We start from the raw sequence: 19695 nt of genomic DNA, 5'->3' as shown, positions 1-19695 counted from the left end.
TCGGTGGATAAAGAACTGGCTGGATGGCCACATGCAAAGAATTGTGGTCAATGGCTTAATGTCCAGTTGGAAAACAGTAATGAGTCTGTCCCTCAGGGATTGGTGTTGGAACTGATGATCTTGTTCAACATCTTTGTTGATGACATGGACAGTGGGATTGAGTGTGCCCTCAATAAGTTTGCCAATGACACCAAGTTGTGTGGTTCGGTTGATACACTGGAGGGAAGGAATGCCATCCAGAGGGACCTCGACACGCTTGTGAGGTGGGCTGATGATGCCAACCTTATGAAGTTTAACCAAGTCAAGGGCAAGGTCCTACACCTGGGTTGGGGCAGTCAAGGCACAGCTACAGGTTGGGTGCAAAAGAAATTCAGAGCAGCCCTGAGAAGAACTTGAGGGTGTTGGTTGATGAGAAACTGAGCATGAGCCAGCAGTGTGCGCTTGCAGCCCAGAAAGCCAACCGTATCCTGGGCTGCATCAAAAGGAGCGTGACCAGCAGGTCGAAGGAGGTGATCCTGCCCCTCTGCTCTGCTCTTGTGAGACCTCACCTGGAGCATTGTGTGCAGTTCTGGTGTGCTCAACAGAAAAAGGACATGGAACTGTTGGAACAAGTCCAGAGGAGGCCACGAGGGTGATCAGGGGCTGGAGCACCTCCTGTATGAAAGTTGGGGCTGTTCAGCCTGGAGAAGAGAAGGCTGCGTGGAGACCTCATAGCAGCCTTCCAGTATCTGAAGAGGCCCTATAGGGATGCTGGGGAGTGATTCTTCATTAGGACTGTAGTGACAGGACAAGGGGTAATGAGTTAAAACTTAAACAAGGGAAGTTTAGATTGGATATAAGGAAGAAGTTCTTTACTGTTAGGGTGCTGAGGCACTGGAATGGGTTGCCCAGGGAGTTGTGACTGCTCCATCCCTGGTGGTGTTCAAGGCCAAGTTGGACAGAGCCTTGGGTGACATGGTTTAATGGGAAGTGTCCCTGCGCATGGCAGGGGTTTGGAACTGGATGATCTTAAGGTCCTTTCCAACTGCAACTATGATTCTATGATTCTGTGATTCTAAGACACTTTCAAAACCCAACTGGCTTGAAAGCACAGGGAAACAAGTGACAGGTCTACTTGCACCAGACTGTCCTTGGGCATGCAGTATCCTTTTAAACCTTTTAAAACCTGACAGTATTCCTATCTTGTGTAATTTCAGACTTGTCTCATCAGTATTCCAGAGAAAAGCGTTAGTTTTTTTCCACAGTTTCAGTTCTGTGTGACAGAAAAGCACCCCTGTCCCAGCTCCCTATTATAATGGTCAGCAGATGGGGAAACAGCTTGTATTTCATCCAGAATCAGACTCCATTGTTAGGAGCACACTGTATATATTGTGGGACATCTGATTCTTCCCCTGGTGATTGCTTAATAATGAAGTGGGGTTACATGGGCACCCAGTCAGAATCTCCTGTATTCCTACTAGCAATGTTTCATATATTCTTTGTACTCATTTTGTTTAGGTGTAATGACAAGACCAGATAAAAGCAGTGGAGAATCCAGCCCTTTTCCATGTCTGTTTGTGAAGGACCATGGAAAAGGGAAGGGAAAGCAGAATAAGAAGTGGGTGAAACGAAAAGTTGAGGTTACTCACAGACTGAACATGAAGCTGCAGGTCATTTTTCTCTTGCACCAAGGTCACAATTTTCTCCTCCAGCTCTTTCCTTATTGTCTCAGACTTTGCAAGCTCTTCCTTGGTTTTCTCAAATTCCTCTTTCATGTTGGCTATCTCCTTCTCAGATTCTGCCTTCTTCATCAAGGGTTTAATCATGGTCAACAGCTTCATCCAGGGCCAGTGCCTGACGGTCAGGAATGCACGAATGTTGTCCTGGATGGTATAAATGGATTCTCTGAAAATACATGAAAGCAGGGTTTATGAGGATGGTAAGATTTGGGTTAGAAACGCTCTGATGACTGGCTAGATGGCATCATCTTTTGCCTCAAGGAATTTCTGCATGAAATTTTTTTCTTCATCTCTATTAATAAGAGTCATTTCTAGGCCCTTGGTTGCAGAGTGGCTGGTTCAGTAGCATGAGCAATAACTATGTCTGGATTAAGAGGGAGAAATACTCCAAAGCAGACAAACTTCTCTGGCATGTTACCTGTGAATCTCTTAGATTTTCCTTAGTCTTAAAGAAAGTTCAATGCTCAGGTAAATACCAGAGTGAAAACTGACATCCTTGCCATGTATTGCTGCTGAAATCTGGGAGTTACTGTCAGTTGTGGAAACAGAAGCTTGATGCTTTTCAGGTCACTCAAAATAGCAAATACCATATTAGAAATATATAAATTATACTTTGGAATCCAAAAGGGTGTTGTTGATGCCCATAGTTCAAAGGGAAATTAAGACAATTCGCCATAGAAAAATCATAGACCTTAAGATCATCTAGTTCCAGCCCCCCTGCTGTGGGCAGGGACACCTTACGCTAAATCATATCACCCAAGGCCTCGTCCAACCTGGCCTTGAACACTGCCAGGGATGGAGCATTTACAACCTCCCTGGGCACCCCATTCCAGTGCCTCACCACCCTAAACAGGAAACAATTTCCTTCTTATATCCGATCTAAACTTCCCCTGTTTAAGTTTTAGCCCGTTACCCCTTGTCCTATCACTACAGTCTCTAATGAAGAGTCCCTCACCAGCATCCCTATAAGCCCCCTTCAGATACTGGAAGGCTGCTACGAGGTCTCTATGCAGCCTTCTCTTCTCCAGGCTGAACAGCCCCAACTTCCTCAGCCTGTCTTCGTACGGGAGGTGCTCCAGCCCCTGATCATCCTCATGGCCCTTCTCTGGACTTGTTCCAACAGTTCCAGTAAGAATTATTGAGTTCTTAGAAACTATACCTGGCTCAGGAAGCCCGTGAGCTAAATATATCCTGCGTAGTATTACAGATAAAAGCAGCTGGTTGGCAGAGCACCCTATACATTTATGCAATCTTTGTTCCCCCTAAAGCTTTCGCTTGTCAACATTTGAGAAAGTTTGCTTGGCTCACTCAGTGCTGCCACTCCTACACTATAAATTTTGCATGATTCAACCAATTTCAAAGGGAGAGAGCTGAAAATGGGAAGTGCATTCTGGGTGATTGAAAGTATGGAAGTAACTTCTTTGTACAAGCTAGAATTGTTCATTGTAGATGATGGAATCATGAAAGAAAATGAATGAGAAGGAGAGCAGAGATTGATCATATGCCATTCCTTGCAAAACACAATGCGATCCAGTGAAATTATCAGACAACATGTTAAAACCAGACAGACCTCAGCTGGCTTAGATGACTGTCTCTGTCACAGGTTAGGTGCATTCCTGGAGAAAAAGTTCACTGTTAAATACTAAATATCACGGCCCAGCCACACGGTCCAATTACTTAATAACCACTGCCACAATTTGGAAGGCTATGGCAAGGAAACTCTTTGGGCTTGCTCTTTTTCCCCTAGTCTTTCTAGGAGTCTCTCTTGAGAGCAGGTTTTTGCCTCAGACAGTATACTGCATTGCTGGACTTTTGGTCTGACACAGCATGATTGTTAGTATTTTCTTATATTACCTTTTTCCACCCATTGTTTTGTATTTTTTTCTCATGAGGAACCCTCTGCAGATGGCTTGTATACTAGTGATGATGCTCGCAACCTTACAATCTCTCATCTCTTCCAAGACTCCCAAGAAACCTGCCTTGAAGAAAACCTAGAACATAAAAGAGTGTCAAATATTTTGAGGCTTAGGCAGCTGATGCAGGGTAGTACAAGGCAGTTTTGGAAAAATGCCTGCAGAGTAAAGGTTTAACAGCTAAAGAAATTTTGTGTCGGTATTCATATCCTCAGGGTTCCTGTGATTCACGACAAGTTACTCTATGTATGATCTAATCACATTATTGCTGTGTTATTGGATGCCTGCTCCAGTGCAGGCTGTAGAAGATTTAGCTCATCAGTAGTTATTAAAACAAAAAGTTGACTTTCAGCTTAGTACTGTATCTTACTCTGTCTGTTTGCTGTACTCTACCCTTCTATGTCAGGCTCAGGATTTGCTCACTGACTTAGAAATGGCTTGAAAAGCGTACATGATGTCTACTCAGTAGTGTAGGTGATTTTTTTTTTTGTCCAGATATAGTAGTGCTTTGAGTCTGCTGATCAGAGAATCAGTGTCCCACCTGACACTGCTTTGGATATGGATGATAGACCTGTGTGCCCAAATCCTCTGGAAAATCTGACTGTCCAAACTTGTCTGAGCCTGTCTAACACACAATAGTACAAATAAGTTCAACTGGCAGGAGAAAGGGGCAGCACTAGTTTTAGTTGCAGCTGCTCTAGGTCATTCTGGTAGTATGGTGTTCCCAGGGCTGACAGTGCTACCCTTTACATATACCCCAGAACCCGAGAAGTTTTCTATACCCCTTCTTGCTTTCTTTCTGACCGTTGTGAAGGCTGATTTCATAGGCAAGAAATACTTTCAACAAACAAATTTTTTTTGCTCATAATCATACCCACTGTTCCACAAGGGCTTTACCTTAGTGTGGCCAAATTTGTATTGGTTGTGGTCAACATCAATGGAGGAAAGAAGCTTTTCTGAAGCCTGTTTGCTGTCAGTGGATTGGTCATCTGGAATGGCTGAGGCATTAAGTATCTTGTACCTGTGGTAAGACAGGTTGCAAGGACTGACTGCAGGCAGGGTGAGGAAAATATGATCCATCATATATCATAAAATATATGGAAGCTGAGCTATCTGCAAGCAGCTGAATATGCCATCTGAAATGAGACAGTCTTTCCTAAACAGAACGTGATGACAAGGGGACATGTCTACTCCTCAGCGGAATCTGTTGGCTATGTAACAACACAGTATGTTGTTACATACAAAATGTGTGTACTGAAGAGTGCCTGTAGGTCCAGGAATTAGGAAGAACATAGTGAGAACATGTCAGCCTCTTCTCTTGTCTCATTGATCAGAGGAATGCTACTCAAAATTGAAGATGAATTAAAACTATTAATCAAAATCAGCTATATTCTAAAGGAAATATAGATCTTGCACAGTTCACAGCTCTATAAAGTTGTAGCTCTGAATCCACTGAATCCTTTGGACTAAAAATAGCACAGTATTATTCTGTAAATGCTAAGAGCAGTTTAAGCATTTTGTAAGGGAACTTAATGATTAAGATAATCCAGTGTCATGGAAAGGACTACCTCATCCTTCTAAAGGGATTTCTTCAGGTACATGAGGATGTGTGATTCTGCACTGGAGCACTTCTTATTCTCAAGTCTCTCTTGAAGCAGAATATGTAAAATTGAGACAGTGATAGTGGTGCAATGAATTTATTCTCTATTTTAGGCTTCCATTGTAGTTCCTCCTGAACTTCAGTTCATTTGCTTTGAACTATAAAGCACTTTGTGGTTGTGAACTATGGCCATTATGGATAGATTCCTTCACCTGTCACATCAAATTATGATTTGAGAATTGAGAACAGCTAATGCCTTACTGAACATCAGGTTGCAGGGCATTTTGAGAGAGTTCTTAGGTCCTTTTCACACCATTTCAACATGGAAAATGCTACTGTCACATTTAAATGTAACAGCAGCGAGTTCTGATTCAGGCATTTATAGCAACAGAGCTCATATGAACCTGTTTAATTGTCTCCATTTTAAAGATGAGAAAAACAGGGCAGAGGATGCAGGCCAGGGATAGAGCATTGGGAAATCCTTGGAGTTTTGCATGCTTAGTCAGTGCACAGTAAGAAGACTGTGCTGACGTGTTGTTTTTGCATCTATTCTCTTGGAGACTTACAAAGAGAGTCTCTAATGCCGTGTAATTCATTACACTGCAAGCATTTTGCATCTCTTTGAATCATCAGGCATTGACTCCAGTTTAGAAACTGTACTGGTTCTGCAGAATCAAAAAATCTCTGGTCTGATCAAAGAAGGAAAGACTGGGGTGACGTGACAGTATTTATTTCTTGGTTCTCTCAAATGACTAGTCTGATTCAGAGGGTTTCTCTCAATGTTGTCACCAGACTTGTCACCTGAGCTGTGGGTTTAACTGAGGCCTTATCTTAAAAGACAGTAGTAACTGAAGACTTACCGTTGCTTGAAGTCTACATAAAGGATTCTGCTTGGAAACCCTTTTCTGCAAATTCGAATGCCTTCTAGAACTCCATTGCACCGCAGCTGATGCATCACCAAGAAATGGTCCATTTCACCTTAAAGAAAATACATCCATCATGACTCTTCCTTTCTTCCAAAAAATCTCCATATGTTTTAGCATTCCAGAATGACCTCCTTTTTTTTTTTTTTTTTTAATAAATTCAACCGTCTTTTGATAAAAGATGCAGGAAGTGGAGAGAGAACATGTCTTCAATTCATACAAGTTGCAGAGATCGTACTAAGAAGAGCAGAATTTGTGAATTGCCAACACCCAAAAGGCATGCGGCCATATTAGTCAAAAATGTCAGGACAGTGGTTTAGGAGACCAGCTGAAAGATCTTCTACAGCATCAGCATCCACATTAAGTGTTGGTAGAGGTGGCACAATGCAGAGCGTAGTGCATCTAGACAATCAGCTCTTCACATTATGTACCTCACATCATACCTTCGATCTGCCATGCAAGTATTGACTATACTCAAACTTAATTAGATTTGATAGCTAGATAGATTGCAACACAGGAAGGGATAAGCAGGTTGCTTAAAGCTTTCAGTCTGCCTGCAGAGGACAGTTGATTTAAATTGGAAGAATTATCTTTCTCCTCCTAATATATCTATTGGATATAATAATCAGCTGTATTTCGAAGCCTAATTTCCAAGCATTACAAAGTACAACTGACAAAATAAAAACCTCTTGGAGCCACTGTGTCATGAAGAAATTTCCATCAGCTGCCAGAGACTTTAATTAGTACAGTGTGGTCCATACCCTTAACTTTATCTTTTCAGTGTTATCAATAGTTGTACCCAAATAGAAAAGTTGAGCACAAGCAGCCAAAACCCAGCTAAAAATCAGAAGATGTCCAGTTTCTGTCCCTTCACTTCACCATCCTTAATTTTGCTCACACAGCATTACTTTTCTTTCCTTAAAGGGCAAAAGTTAAGATTCCCTCTGAGTCATCTGTCAAAACAACTAACCAAACATTAAAATGACAGCAATATCTAGCAAAATAATTCATTCAAATATGCTTTCCTATTTTAGTAGGTTTCTTTAATTCCCCACTTCTTAACACTTGACTATCAAGACCCCAGTGGGATTCCTCTTTCTTCACTTAAGATATGAAGTGTGGACATTTCCATTTGGGCTTCATTTATAGTCAGTGGAGTGAAAAAGTTTCTTCTAGGATGTGATTCATCTCATCCTAAGGTAGATGTATAAAGGAGGCCAGATGAGTCGTATCTTAGAATGCCAGCTTCTCTCCACTGAATATAAAAGCAGTTTTGATGAATAGCTGAAATGTGAATGTCATTCATGTATGTGTTGCTTGAATCCTGCTTGTGGTTTTTGGGGTTACACAGAGACATAAACAAGAAAGGTAAGGAACGTTCTGAAATTGGTCTTTTGTTTCCTGAGCATATTAAACAGATGCTAAGATCCTGTTTCCTCATATTCCTGTTGCATCCATTACATTCTACCAGTACTGATAGGACAAGAGGAAACGGCCTCAAGCTGCACCAGGGGAGGCTTAGACTGGATTTTAGGAAAAAATTTCTTCAGTGAAAGGGTGGTCAGGCATTGAAACAGCCTGCCCTGAAATGGGAAGTGGTGAAGATTCCACAAATGGGGGAATCACTGTCCCTGGAAGTATTCAGAAACTGTGTAGATGAGGACCTTAGTGACATGCTTTAGTGGTGGCCTTGGCAGTTCTGAGGTAAAGGTTGCACTTGATGGTCTGAAAGGTCTTTTCCAACCTAGCTGATTCTATAATTCTGTGATTCCTAAAACCCACACAGGCAAGTCTCCCCCCAGGTACTTTAATTTAGTGGCCACATGAAAATACTCCCACACTTGACTGTGCCCAGAGACAAAATTCCTTGTGAGAGTTTAATATTTAATTATATAAAGAAAATAAAAAGGAAATTTATATCAAAATGAATTCCAAGTGCTAGCAGCACCCAGCAGCTTGTACCTGGAATTCTGTAAGTGATATATGATTGCTTTGACAGTCCTCCAGCTCAGTGAATCAGATCATAACACTGAATATTTAGAAATTGGTAAGTGGTCTTGGGCTGAACCCAACAGTTCTGAATGATATGGTGGTTCTTAAAACTAGGCACTTTTTTAGGGATTTGCTAATGCTATTACACACAACAGACCATTTCATCAGCTGTGATCAAGCCCATCTCATTCATCTTCAGTGCTGTACACACATTAAGAGAAGATGGGTAATTGCTGGAGACTGTAAGGCTCAAAATTTCACACTCACTGTAACAATAAAAAAAGATTTGGACACTGTCCTGCAGGCCAATTCCTGCAGAAGTTTCACATGCAAAGGGAACTGTTCTGGGAGAAGTTGATGTGGAAGCTAACCAGGCCAAGTCCCGCCAGTCCCATGTCGTCAGAGTTTAATGCTGGACTTACCAGGTGTTTTGGACTCATTAGGAACCAGGCATCGCACAAAGTGAGGATGGGTACTTCTCAGGTTAGTCATCAACTTGTTTAGATTTTCCTATGATAGACAAAACATGGGTTTGAACTTTGGGGCATAAAACTTTTGCATCCTTATTCAAATATCAAGGGGTTATAGAATCCCATAATGGTTTGGATTGGAAGGGGCCTTTGAAGTTCATCAAGTCCAATACCCCTGCCATGGGCAGGGACATTTTTCAGTAAACCATGTTGCTGAAAGCCCCATCCAGCCTGACTAGGAACAATTCCAATGATGGGGCAGCCACAGCTTCTCCAGGCAACTTGTTCCAGTGTCTCACCACCCTCACTGTAAAGACTGTATTCTTTAAGTCCAGTTTAAACCAACCTTCTTTGATTTTAAAACCATTGCCTCTAGTCCTGCACTACAGGCACTATGAAAAGTGTTTCTCTGTCTTTCTGATAAGCCCCTTTTATATATTGAAAGGCTGCAGTAAGGTGTCCCTGAAGCCTTCTCTTCCCCAGGCTGAATTACATTAACTTTCTTCATAGGAGAAGTGTTTTGGATCATTTTGGCGGAAACACAGCTCATTTAAAAGGAAATTCACATACCCTGAACACAGCAGACACTGTTTGGAAAGAGCCACCCTTCTTCTTACCACCTTTCTTGCCACCAGCAGTATCGCCTTTTAAGAAGTAGATAAGAGGTGCACGGTTAGAATAAGCAGTAAGTTTTGTAGGCCTCACCTTCCTTTCTTTGGCCATAAGCCAATAATGTAATCAACTTTAAATTTTAAATACCCACTGCTGCATGAGAGTTTTAGTGAACTGCTTCTGTCTGGTTGGTGATATTTGCTCTCAGATGCATGATTTAGGTTGCATCATGCTTTAGCGGCATGGAATTCCTATGGCCTGACATAACTTTCATAACAGTATGCTCTGTGCATCTAGTTACTTTCCTTCTACTTACAGACATAGCCACAGTCATTATTTTTTTATTTAATTAGATGAAAGGCCACAAGAACATGGCTCAGCAGTTGACATTTCTTTATCAGTGCAGTGAAGTCTTCTTTAGAAACATCTCCTAATCCGGTGTTTCAGGTGAAAAAATAGGGATCTCTTCTGGTTTATGACTTCACCATGACAGGAAACAAATTCCAGTCTCAGGAATACAAATCCAAGCAGCTCATTGCCTTTTAATATTTGCTGCACCATTGATGCCAGTTAAATGGATACTTAAATGAAGTCTTTGTTCTCCTAATTTCACACTTTATCCAAAATTTTATCTTCGCAACCTTTTCCTCTCACCTTCCTTATATTGGTGATACCTGCAAAGACCACAACTGACACATCCCCAGTATTTCCTAAGAGCTTGCCTAGACACATTGTTATCTCAGTCAAACTGAACTGCAGGAAAGTTCCCACGCACTACCTTCTTGAATCCCAAACCCTGCTGTCCATATGCCTGATGGCTGAGTTGACTACTGCTGTATACTGCCTCGTCTTTTTGCCCAGCACTCAGGCTGCCAGAATATTGGGAGTTTTTTGGTAGAAATCTGTGTGGCCATTTTTGGTAAGGCAGACGTGTTGGCTGTCCAAGTTGATTATCTTCAGCCACAAAAAAGGGCAAGAGAGTGGGCTGCTCTTTGATGCCCTTAGAGGACTATTACACTGTATTCTCTATCTCATTTTCCCTTGCAACACCAGGACTGCTCAGCTGGGTATGAAATAGTTCCACAGACTCTTTTAGTTCTTGTAGTTCACCTCAGTAAACAAAACTCTGTCCCCAAAGACTAAAAAGTGCTTTACTTAAAGTAAAGTATACTTTACATGTATAGTTGATACCCATCTAGAGGATGAGTAAGTATGCGCATGATTCACAACATAGTGAGTCACTTTGTATTGGACTCACTGTGTTTTACTTCTCTGCGCCACATGAATGTGGTGTTTTCAGCAGTTCTGCATGTTGATATCTTAATTTTGGCATAACTGAGTGCACACAAGAACAAGGCCACCTTAGGGGACGATAGTCTAAAGTATACCACAGAAAGCAGAAGAAGAAGTAGACTTAAGTTGGCTCTTGCCTTATTGATCATCACTGATAAAGCACTTACTTGTTTCTGCACTTGCATAATTAGAGAAAAGGAAGCACAGTAGCTTCAAGGATGATTTCTGGTACAACTCTACCACACTTTCATTCAGGGGGTCCTTGTTCTTGTCAAGCCAGCCAGCAATGTTGTAGTCCACCGTGCCAGCATAGTGCACCAGAGCGAAGTGAGCCTCAGCCTTGCCTTTGGCAGGCTTGGGCTTCTGGAAGTTTTTGTTCTTGCCCAGGTGCTGGTCATAGAGCTTGTTCTTGAAAGAGGTGTCAGTTGCCTTGGGGAACATACACTCCTCTTCCAGGATGGAGAAGATGCCCATGGGCTGGAAGAAATATGAAAACATGAAGAAAGTGGTGGGGAGAAGAAAAGTAAATAAAATATTACCTTCCATATAATCTGTGGCTTGTTTCAGTGACTGTAATTTATATTGCCTAAGTTCTTAAAGCACCACTAGTTACTATAATAATCAGACAAACTATAATTAGTCTGTGTTGCTCAGGCTACTACCCATGAACATGGCAACTCAACAATGCTGTTCGCAGTATTCATAGATACATGCATCTTTGAATGGAAGACTATATATACATATTTTAATCTATTGTTTTGATTCTCATTACCCTACATCATTAGGAAGTAGGTGTTAGCATCCTGTTTGTGGGCCTGATGCCATTGTGCATGTCTGTTACAAGCCATAAGGTTGCAGTTGTCAATGTGGACTTAATTTGATGGCTTCTCAGGAAAGTGCAGATTACTGATACCTACCGGCTCTGGTTTTGTCTACAGTGAATGTGAACGATGGATCAGATTTTCCACACCTTATATGAAGTGTAAATGACAACCTGTCACTTTAGAATACCTATAGACTTTTAATTTGTCTCAGAATTTCATTTACAATGAGAAGAATTTCAATATAGAGATGTAGGCACATTCACAGAGCTTTTGTTGGAGCTACATTAGGTATCTTCTGATAGTACAGACAAGCACATCCTCTGATACTGCTGGAGACAATGATGTGATCTGTACCTTTCTGGCCTAGAGAGAATTCTGTGAGTTCCTTCTTTGTATGAACCCCTTTTTTTTTTTTTTTAGTTTAATTTAATAAGGTGCCATGAGATGCTTACATCTGATTTCAGCTGGATAGCTGCCAGAGCTAGGGGTTCTTCCAGAGCAGCAGCAACTACAGAAGGTGGATGTTGGGAAGGAATGCTATGCTTTGAATGAAGACTTTGCTGTCTAGGTGTGGCTGCTGTATGAGAGCTAGGGGTTTAGCATACATCTTGCCTAAGTGTAGGTGTCTATAAAACAAAATCTAGATCTGAGCTAGCTGTCCAGATTGCTTTTCTATTATGGAACACATTATAAAGACATTTCACAGAATCCCTAACAGAATGTACCAGATGATTTGCATCTTAGAAGTGTCTGCTCCTTTTCTGTCATTGCAAAAGATTTTACAACATTAGATCAGCATAGGTGTTCTGCTTCCACTGGCTCTACTACTGTGCATTGCATAGATGGGGGACACAAAATGTGTGGCCACTGAACACTTAGTGTGGATATGGGGTGTTAAATAAAGTAAAAGGCAACAGGCAGTAGCTGTGAATGGTCGTGCTGCCTGTAGATGCTGCTATGTGGTGGGAAGTGTGGGAGGTTAGCAAGAAATGTGTCTCATGTGCAAAGGCATAACACATGGAATGAATATAAAGCAGAGAACATGCATGTGGAATGGCTGTACCAGTCACTGGGCATAGGGCATGAATAACAGTGCTGGGAGCAGATACCTGTATGCTCCTGAGAAGGAAGATGTTTGCATATGTGCATATTGGATTTGCACATGATGTGTAAGAGCTGTGCACAGCCACTAGACACTGGCTTGTAACATAGCAGTGAGGGGTTCATTCCCATTAAGGTCCCCAGTGCAGTGGCAGTGAGCAGTGACAGAGGGGCCAGAAAGGGCTATGTTGCTAGAACCAGAACTGCTACCCGTTACAGCAAGTAGTAGGACTTGAGGTTCACTTTACTGTTAAAGGCAGTTTTGTTAAGGCACCAAGTTAACATTGTGTACCCCCTCTCCCGTCCACCCCAGCCATGTTGTTCAGGAAGTAATTTTTATCACAGAGGGAGCCTGTCATTCCCAAAGCTTTTGGTTTATGAACTACCTTTTCTTATGTTAGAAGGTCATTCGACATTAATGTGACCCTTTATTAAGAATGACTGGACTAAAATAAATGCCCACGAGAGAAATGTGCTCTCCTAAAATGAAAACAAAAAAATCCTCTACCTTCTCAATGAGCTCAATGCAAGCAGCCAGATCCATCCCAAAGTCAATGAATTCCCATTCAATTCCTTCCTTCTTGTACTCTTCCTGCTCCAGCACGAACATGTGGTGGTTGAAGAACTGTTGCAGTTTTTCATTGGTGAAGTTGATGCACAGCTGCTCCAGGCTGTTGAACTGCAAATTCAAAATATATAAAAAAGCCAGTTAGTTTGGAAATGTCATCAATGGGCAATTGTACTTACTGTAACTCACATCAAAGATCTCAAAGCCAGCAATATCCAGGACACCAATGAAAGATGCTCTGGGTTGCTTTGTATCCAGCTGTTGGTTGATGCGAACAACCATCCACAGGAACATCTTCTCATAGACTGATTTAGCCAATGCACCCACTGAATTGTACACCTGTAAGAAACACAACCAAGGCAGTAACGAAAGTTGAGTTAGCTTTAAAGCTGAAAGAACTGTCTGAATAAAATGAAAAGCTGATCAGCTGTCAAGGTACCTGTTGGACGTTTTGTCCTTTAGTTACATATTCATTCCCGACTTTGACCCTGGGATAGCATAAAGCCTTGAGGAAATCAGCAGAATTCAGACCCATCAGGTAGGCAGCTTTATCAGCCACTAGGATCAGAGACAGCAGACAAGGTCAAATGAGATAAAGAAAGCTGTCTTGGCCCTCTAGGATGTTCCTGTCACAAGGAACTCACTTTCTGTGCTACTCAGATGCACCTATTGTTAAGGAAAGTTTCCACTTTAATATAGGCAATTTCTCAGCTGCAGCACACTCCTCTTCCATGTCTGGAGGGCTGCAGCAATGCTTCATTTCTATGTATTTCTGTCTCCTTGTGGAGCATAAATTCAGTCACTGACTTGCAACAAACTGAAAAAAATTAGTTTCTGGAAGGGAAATTCGTTCTCAAAGTGTTGGGCACTTCATGGGACAGGGTTACTAGCTTGTCTCCTGTTGCAGTTCACAAGCAAAATCTGCAGTCAACACTACCTCCTGTGCCATCTGGCTCTGCCTGCTCCTCACGCTGCTTCTGCTTGAACTTCATGTTCCCATAGTGCATGACAGCCCCCGTCACCTTATATATCCCTTCCTTCTCTTCAGGGCTGAAGCCCAGGATGTCCACGGCATTCTGCAGAGGCAACAGGGTAGGTTAGACAAGCACAAGGGCTGAAGAACAGGGTGCTGTAACAGGTACATGTGCTGTGATGAGAAGGTAGGGTTTCTCCCCCTGCTTTTTTGCCTCCCTGCCTGCACTGAGCTGTGCTTCCCTGGCCACAGCTGCTCTGACTGTGGGGTCATCCTGTGGGTGCTCCCCTGTACTCACATCCATCGCCAGCAGCTCCTCAGCATCATTAATACTGGAAACAGTGACTTCTCCTTGGCTCACGTACTGGAAATCGTAGGGGTTGGTGGAGATACGGAGGAGATCTGCAGGTATACAGGGCACCTTTGGTGGCATTGGGGCAGGTCATAGCAGAAAGGGGAAGCACTCACTGAGCTAAGCCCAGCACTACTGGCACTCACCAATGAGCTCTGGCTTCTTGTTGGACATTATCTGATAAAAAATATGATAGCTTCTTTCACTGGACAGCTGGAAAGTCACTCTGGATTTCTCCAGAAGATCTAACCAAAAGAGAGATGTCATCAGCCTCCTGGTAAAGTAGAGATCCTTATTGCACAAATTCTGCCTCCACTGACTTGCTCATAACTCACAGGTTTCGATATCTGCAGAGGCCAGCTTGCCAGTTTTTCCAAAGTGAATCCGGATAAATTTTCCCTGTCAGGCAGTACAGATCAACCCATTGGTTATAGCGATCAAAGAATGGGACATGTATGAGATGTCTGCATTCCACCAAATCTTAAATAAACTCACAAAGCGCGAGGAGTTGTCGTTCCTCACAGTCTTGGCGTTGCCAAAGGCCTCCAGCAGTGGGTTGGCACTGATGATTTGATCCTCCAGAGTTCCCTAGTTACAAGAGAAAAAGCTTCTTATCAAATCTTGCTACTGGTTAAAAACAAATATTGCAAAGGAGATAATACGAACAGGCAATTCCTATACTTCATATGTGATTTTTAAATGTATTGGAGTTTTTAAGCATTTATTCACTCATGAATATTGCCATTGGTTTCAAAGTGGAGAGTTTCTTAGCTGCATGACTGCAGAAGGTATGATCAGCGTGTAAAGTTTCGGTACTGTATTGTGTCACTCTTGTTAACTGCAAAAATATGGGAGGAAAGAAGGTTCTGTGGCATTATGCCTCTCCTTTGCCTTGCAATATATAGGGTCCAGGAAGTAGAGTCACCCTGTGCTTTTATGGAATGCTAGAACAAAGCTTTTCTCAAGGATTCTAGCAAAGTCATAATTGATCGTGATGTAGTCAGGGTGTGTAAGTGTTGCCAGGGATAATTTCCAAGACAGAAAAAAAAAAAAAAGAGAACAAACAATCAATTTGTATCCGGATGACAGATGAGCAGCACAGCTCAAGTTCCTGCATCTTTGTGTGTGGTGGTGCTCAGCTCAGCCTTTCTCAACTTTCCGTGGAGAGGGAGCGCCATTCCCAGCACTGTCTGCAGATGGCACAATGGGTTTAAATAAGTTGTTACAAGTCCACCGTGAAGATGAACCCTCTAAAATTAAGGAAATACAGTAGCATATGAAGCTCTCTCTCTCTTTTTTTTGTCTTAATTAAGGCAGCACAGTATCAGATTAAGCTCCATGTATATATATATTTAATAACACCACCCCCCCCCCCCAATCTCTACAGCAATGCCCTCTCATATGTGTCTTCCAGCTTTCTAAAGGAACTTCCTCTTCTCTGTTTATGAGAAGAGATACGTGTGTCAGTGCAGCTGACTACACCAACACCAAAGCTCTTCTTAGTGCACAGCTGTGACCAGGGTACTCCCAAGGGAGTATTGTTCATGGAGAATAGCATAGAAGATGGCATGGCAATTCTTTACAAAGTTCATTCTGGAGACCTGCCTAGAGGCTGGGTGACAAAGTGCTGGACGCTGAGACAGTATTCTGGAGAAATGCTGTTACATGTTCCTGTACTCGTATACTCTTGCCTGGCATCTGATTGCAGCCTACATCTGAGGTAGGATTCTGAGCTAAATAGAACTATAACCTGAGTGTTTTATTTAATGCTCTTATGAAGAGGCACATACTTCTGTTACAGAGATTGTGAATAAAATAGGCTATTTGGAAGAAGGCAGAATAAATTTTTATCCATCTGAGAGTCAGGTGAATTTCCTTATATCAAACACAGACATCTCTCAGCTGTCTCCAAGTTCTGCAATCAGTGCTGGCATAGTGGGCAGCTGGTGAAAGCTGAGCCCAGGATATTCTCAAATGCTGCTGATGGAAAGAGTGTTTATGATGCACTTGCCTTGTCCATAACAGCCCATCAATCACAGACACCTGCCTCTAAGTGTGGAAAGCATATTCAGCCTTGGAATCTCCTTACGTTCCTCTGTGCCCTTGGGTACTCAAATAACATGCTGACACGTGTCACCCACTTTGATGCACATACCATCTCAAAGACTTTGGTGACACACACTTGTGCTGCAAGGATGTTTGTTGCTTGCTCTGTGCTAGGGAGTGAAACCCATGCTTTGCAAATACACCAGTGGGCTCAGATTGTGGCAGTGGGGCTGCTCAGCAGGAAGGGTCATTAGGGTATATGCTTTCTTCCCTGGAAGGATCCTTTTTGAGGTTACATTTCCACTGTCAGGTGAGTGGTCCCAGCTGTCCAAAATCTGTCCCTTTTCTTATGCCTCCACTAAGGGCTGTTACTTTGACCACAGGCAGGAGAACAAGCCAGTGGAAATTACTACCTGATGCAATTGAAATGGCTTTTAACTTCAATACAAGCACTATGGAGTTCAGAGTTACTGCACTTCCCCTGTCAATAGGAGTCAAACCAAGGAATAGGGATGGCACAGTCATGTGCCACTGGGAACCAGCTGCTCTCTTTGCACTTGCAGCCACTCGGGGCAGTGGATGTGGCTGAACTTGTAGGATACTGATGAACTGACTCGTAGTGCAGAGAAAATTGCTGTCTTACATTGTCTTCCTTTCCCTAGTGAAGACTTCTCCTGTGTAAATGAAGACTGGAGAGAAACTGAGGCTTGGACCTTTCCTACATAAAGAAAATGCTCCTTTAAGTAGAGTTCCACTAGTGTTCAGGGGGATGGAGGCCAGGTAGCAGGGGTAAATGAGCATTGGTGTGCTTGGACTGTGCATCCTGACTGTCTCCTCAGCAGTGCTACACTTTCTACCTATTGATAGTTGTGCAACCCAAAAAGATGCATTGATAGCTTCTGCTCTGCAGGCACAGTCTTGAGCAAACTCGAGAAGGGGGAGCAAGAGGCATACCTGCAGTTTGCCACTCTTTTCTTCTTCTTTCTTTTTGTCACCACTAACTGCAATTGTTGCAAAGTACTGGATGACTCGCTTGGTATTCACAGTCTTCCCTGCTCCAGATTCTCCACTGTTGGAATGAAAGTATTAATTGTTACAGAAAACAGGAAATAGGAAATACCTTTACTTCTCTGTCAGCTTTGAAACGTGTATCCAAACATACTCACGTGATAAGGATTGACTGGTTGCAAGAATCTGAAAACAAAGTACCAGAAAGAGATGTTGAAATGAGAAGTGAAGGACTTCTGTTCCTCAGACATAACTGACTGACTTCAAGGGAAATAACTGTATTGTCACTGTATTTATCACTTTGTAACCAGAGAAGGTAAACTCTGCATTAGTCTCCATGCGGATTTTTATTTTCTTTTTTCTTTTTTTTTTTTTCACAGAGGGATGGTTCTTTACAAGGCTTCCTCCTCACTGTTTGGCTTAAATATTTTTCCAATCAGAATCAGATTCTCTGCTGTGTTGCTTTACTGTTTCTTTAAATTCCTCACTAGGAGAGTGGGCACAAAGCCAGGCAGCTGGCTGCTACCTTTCCAGAGAGCACAGAGGTCATTAAGATGCCACAAGCAGTCTAATCTTAAGTTGTTCCATTAGGCTTCAGTCTGCTTTGTTGAGGCTGCATCTGGAGTTCTGGGCTTCCCAGTACAAGGAACTACTGAAGAGGGTCCAGTGATCCTTAATCAAAGCTGATAAAGGAACTGGAACATCCCTCTTTCGAGGAAAGGCTGAGAGACCTGAGCCTGTTTAGCTTGGAGAAGAGATGACTGAGAGGGGATCTTATCAATGCATGCAAACATTTTAAGGGTGGGTGTCAAGAGGATGGTACCAGGCTGTTATCCAGTGATAGGATAAGGGACAGAAGGCACAGACTGAAACACTGAATGTTCCATCTGAATATGAGGAAGACAAAGCACTGTAACAGGCTGCCAGAGAGGTTGTAGAGCTTCCTTCTCTGGGGATGTTCAAAACTCATCCCATGTCACGTGCTTTAGGTGAATCTGCATAACAAGGGAGTTGACTAAGATGATCTCCAGAGGTCCCTTCCAACCTACCAGTCTGTGATTCTGTGACTCTTTGGTATGGGAGCTGTTTCCATACAGGCACTGAGTAGAGCACCACCTAGGATGCCTGAACTCTCAAATGTTTCTTGACCAAGCAGTAACCCTGTATATATCAGTATTTTCCCGTTCTTGCCAAAAGACTCACCAGTCAGCATGGACTGATAGGCGTTGTCAGAGATTGAGAAGATGTGTGGAGGGGCCTCCTGGCGCTTCTTGCCTCGGTAACCAGCCACCACCTGCTGGCTGTACACCGGCAGCCACTTGTAGGGGTTGACGGTGACACAGAAGAGACCTGAGTAGGTCTGTGGGGAGGGAAGACAGCGCGTTGGCTTCCACTTAGGCTGGCAGAGCAGTTCCTCCCAGCTACGCAGAGGAAGACTGCTGCTGGTACTTACGTAGATCATCCAGGCTGCGTAACGCTCTTTGAGGTTGTACAGCACAGCGGGTTCATGGAGGTGGGTCATCATGGCCATGTCCTCGATTTTATCGTACTTGGGAGGGTTCATGGGAAAGACCTGGTCATCAGTTACAGTCACAGTCTGAGAAAAGCAGAAGAGAACAACAGGAGAAGAAATCTAAGTGAGGGAACTGCCTGGACTAAATGGTCATGTATGAATAGCTGTTGGTATCACTTACTGTATCATCATATGTTTTAACTGTGACTTTGCCGCCTTCTCTACTTTGTATAGTGGCTTTAACATACATTTGCTTTTCATCCACTACAAAACAGGCTGTCTTAGCATCAAATGGGCGGTTCTGGGCTTCAATTCTCTCCTTCTCAGTCTTCCGTAAATAGGGAGCAGCTTCTCCAAAAACTGCCATCTCTGCATCAGAACTCATGGCTGGAGTTGCTCTAGAGGAATTCAGAAAGGTTTCAGAGAACCTGTGCATTTTTAATTTATATTTATCCAGAAAATGGGTATGTTCAATGACTAAAAGGAAGGAGACTAATCAATGTAAGGCACTTAATTTCTGCCTTAATTTTAAGTATCTGAAGAAGTCCTAATAAAGCAAGTTCCTTTTGTAGACAGAGATGTTTACAAAAAAGAAAAAAATTGCCTTTAAAGGCATCACCCTTAAATAATGCCCCTGTGTGCAGAAGTGAAGGCAGAGACTTCAAGCTAGAAGTCTTTCAAAGCCTCTCCTGCCGTATCTTCGTTTGCTATTCACACAGCTGCACAGTCACATCCTTCTCAAAGCTACGTACACTAACCACTTAGATAGATTGTTTCATTAGATAGCTA

The 19695-nt window shown here is 42.6% G+C and overlaps 1 protein-coding gene across 1 annotated transcript in view; it reads right to left on the bottom strand.

Annotated features, from left to right (window-relative positions):
* The window catches only part of LOC134159536 (myosin-1B-like), a 32152-nt gene extending 13166 nt beyond the window's left edge, over window positions 1–18986 (bottom strand). Inside the window, exons 1-19 of the mRNA XM_062610590.1 lie at window positions 18847–18986; window positions 18597–18753; window positions 17552–17579; window positions 17340–17454; window positions 14835–14927; window positions 14675–14738; window positions 14486–14584; window positions 14286–14389; window positions 13952–14090; window positions 13454–13572; window positions 13204–13353; window positions 12955–13125; window positions 10689–10998; window positions 9187–9260; window positions 8569–8656; window positions 6092–6209; window positions 4529–4652; window positions 3573–3709; window positions 1629–1884 (exon numbers count right to left, since the gene is read on the bottom strand). Of these exons, the coding sequence (XP_062466574.1) occupies window positions 1629–1884; window positions 3573–3709; window positions 4529–4652; window positions 6092–6209; window positions 8569–8656; window positions 9187–9260; window positions 10689–10998; window positions 12955–13125; window positions 13204–13353; window positions 13454–13572; window positions 13952–14090; window positions 14286–14389; window positions 14486–14584; window positions 14675–14738; window positions 14835–14927; window positions 17340–17454; window positions 17552–17579; window positions 18597–18753; window positions 18847–18957 (2457 nt within the window). The 5' untranslated portion in view covers window positions 18958–18986. The remainder of the gene's footprint in view (window positions 1–1628; window positions 1885–3572; window positions 3710–4528; window positions 4653–6091; window positions 6210–8568; window positions 8657–9186; window positions 9261–10688; window positions 10999–12954; window positions 13126–13203; window positions 13354–13453; window positions 13573–13951; window positions 14091–14285; window positions 14390–14485; window positions 14585–14674; window positions 14739–14834; window positions 14928–17339; window positions 17455–17551; window positions 17580–18596; window positions 18754–18846) is intronic.
* Window positions 18987–19695: the final 709 nt, after the last annotated feature.

The sequence above is a fragment of the Pezoporus occidentalis genome, unplaced genomic scaffold (assembly GCF_034315485.1).
Source record: "Pezoporus occidentalis ecotype Australia unplaced genomic scaffold, CSIRO_AGI_Poc_V1 ctg148, whole genome shotgun sequence".
NCBI classification, from domain to species: Eukaryota; Metazoa; Chordata; class Aves; order Psittaciformes; family Psittacidae; genus Pezoporus; species Pezoporus occidentalis.
Note: the sequence above shows the minus strand (reverse complement) of the source record. Positions and strands in the feature narration are given on the sequence as shown.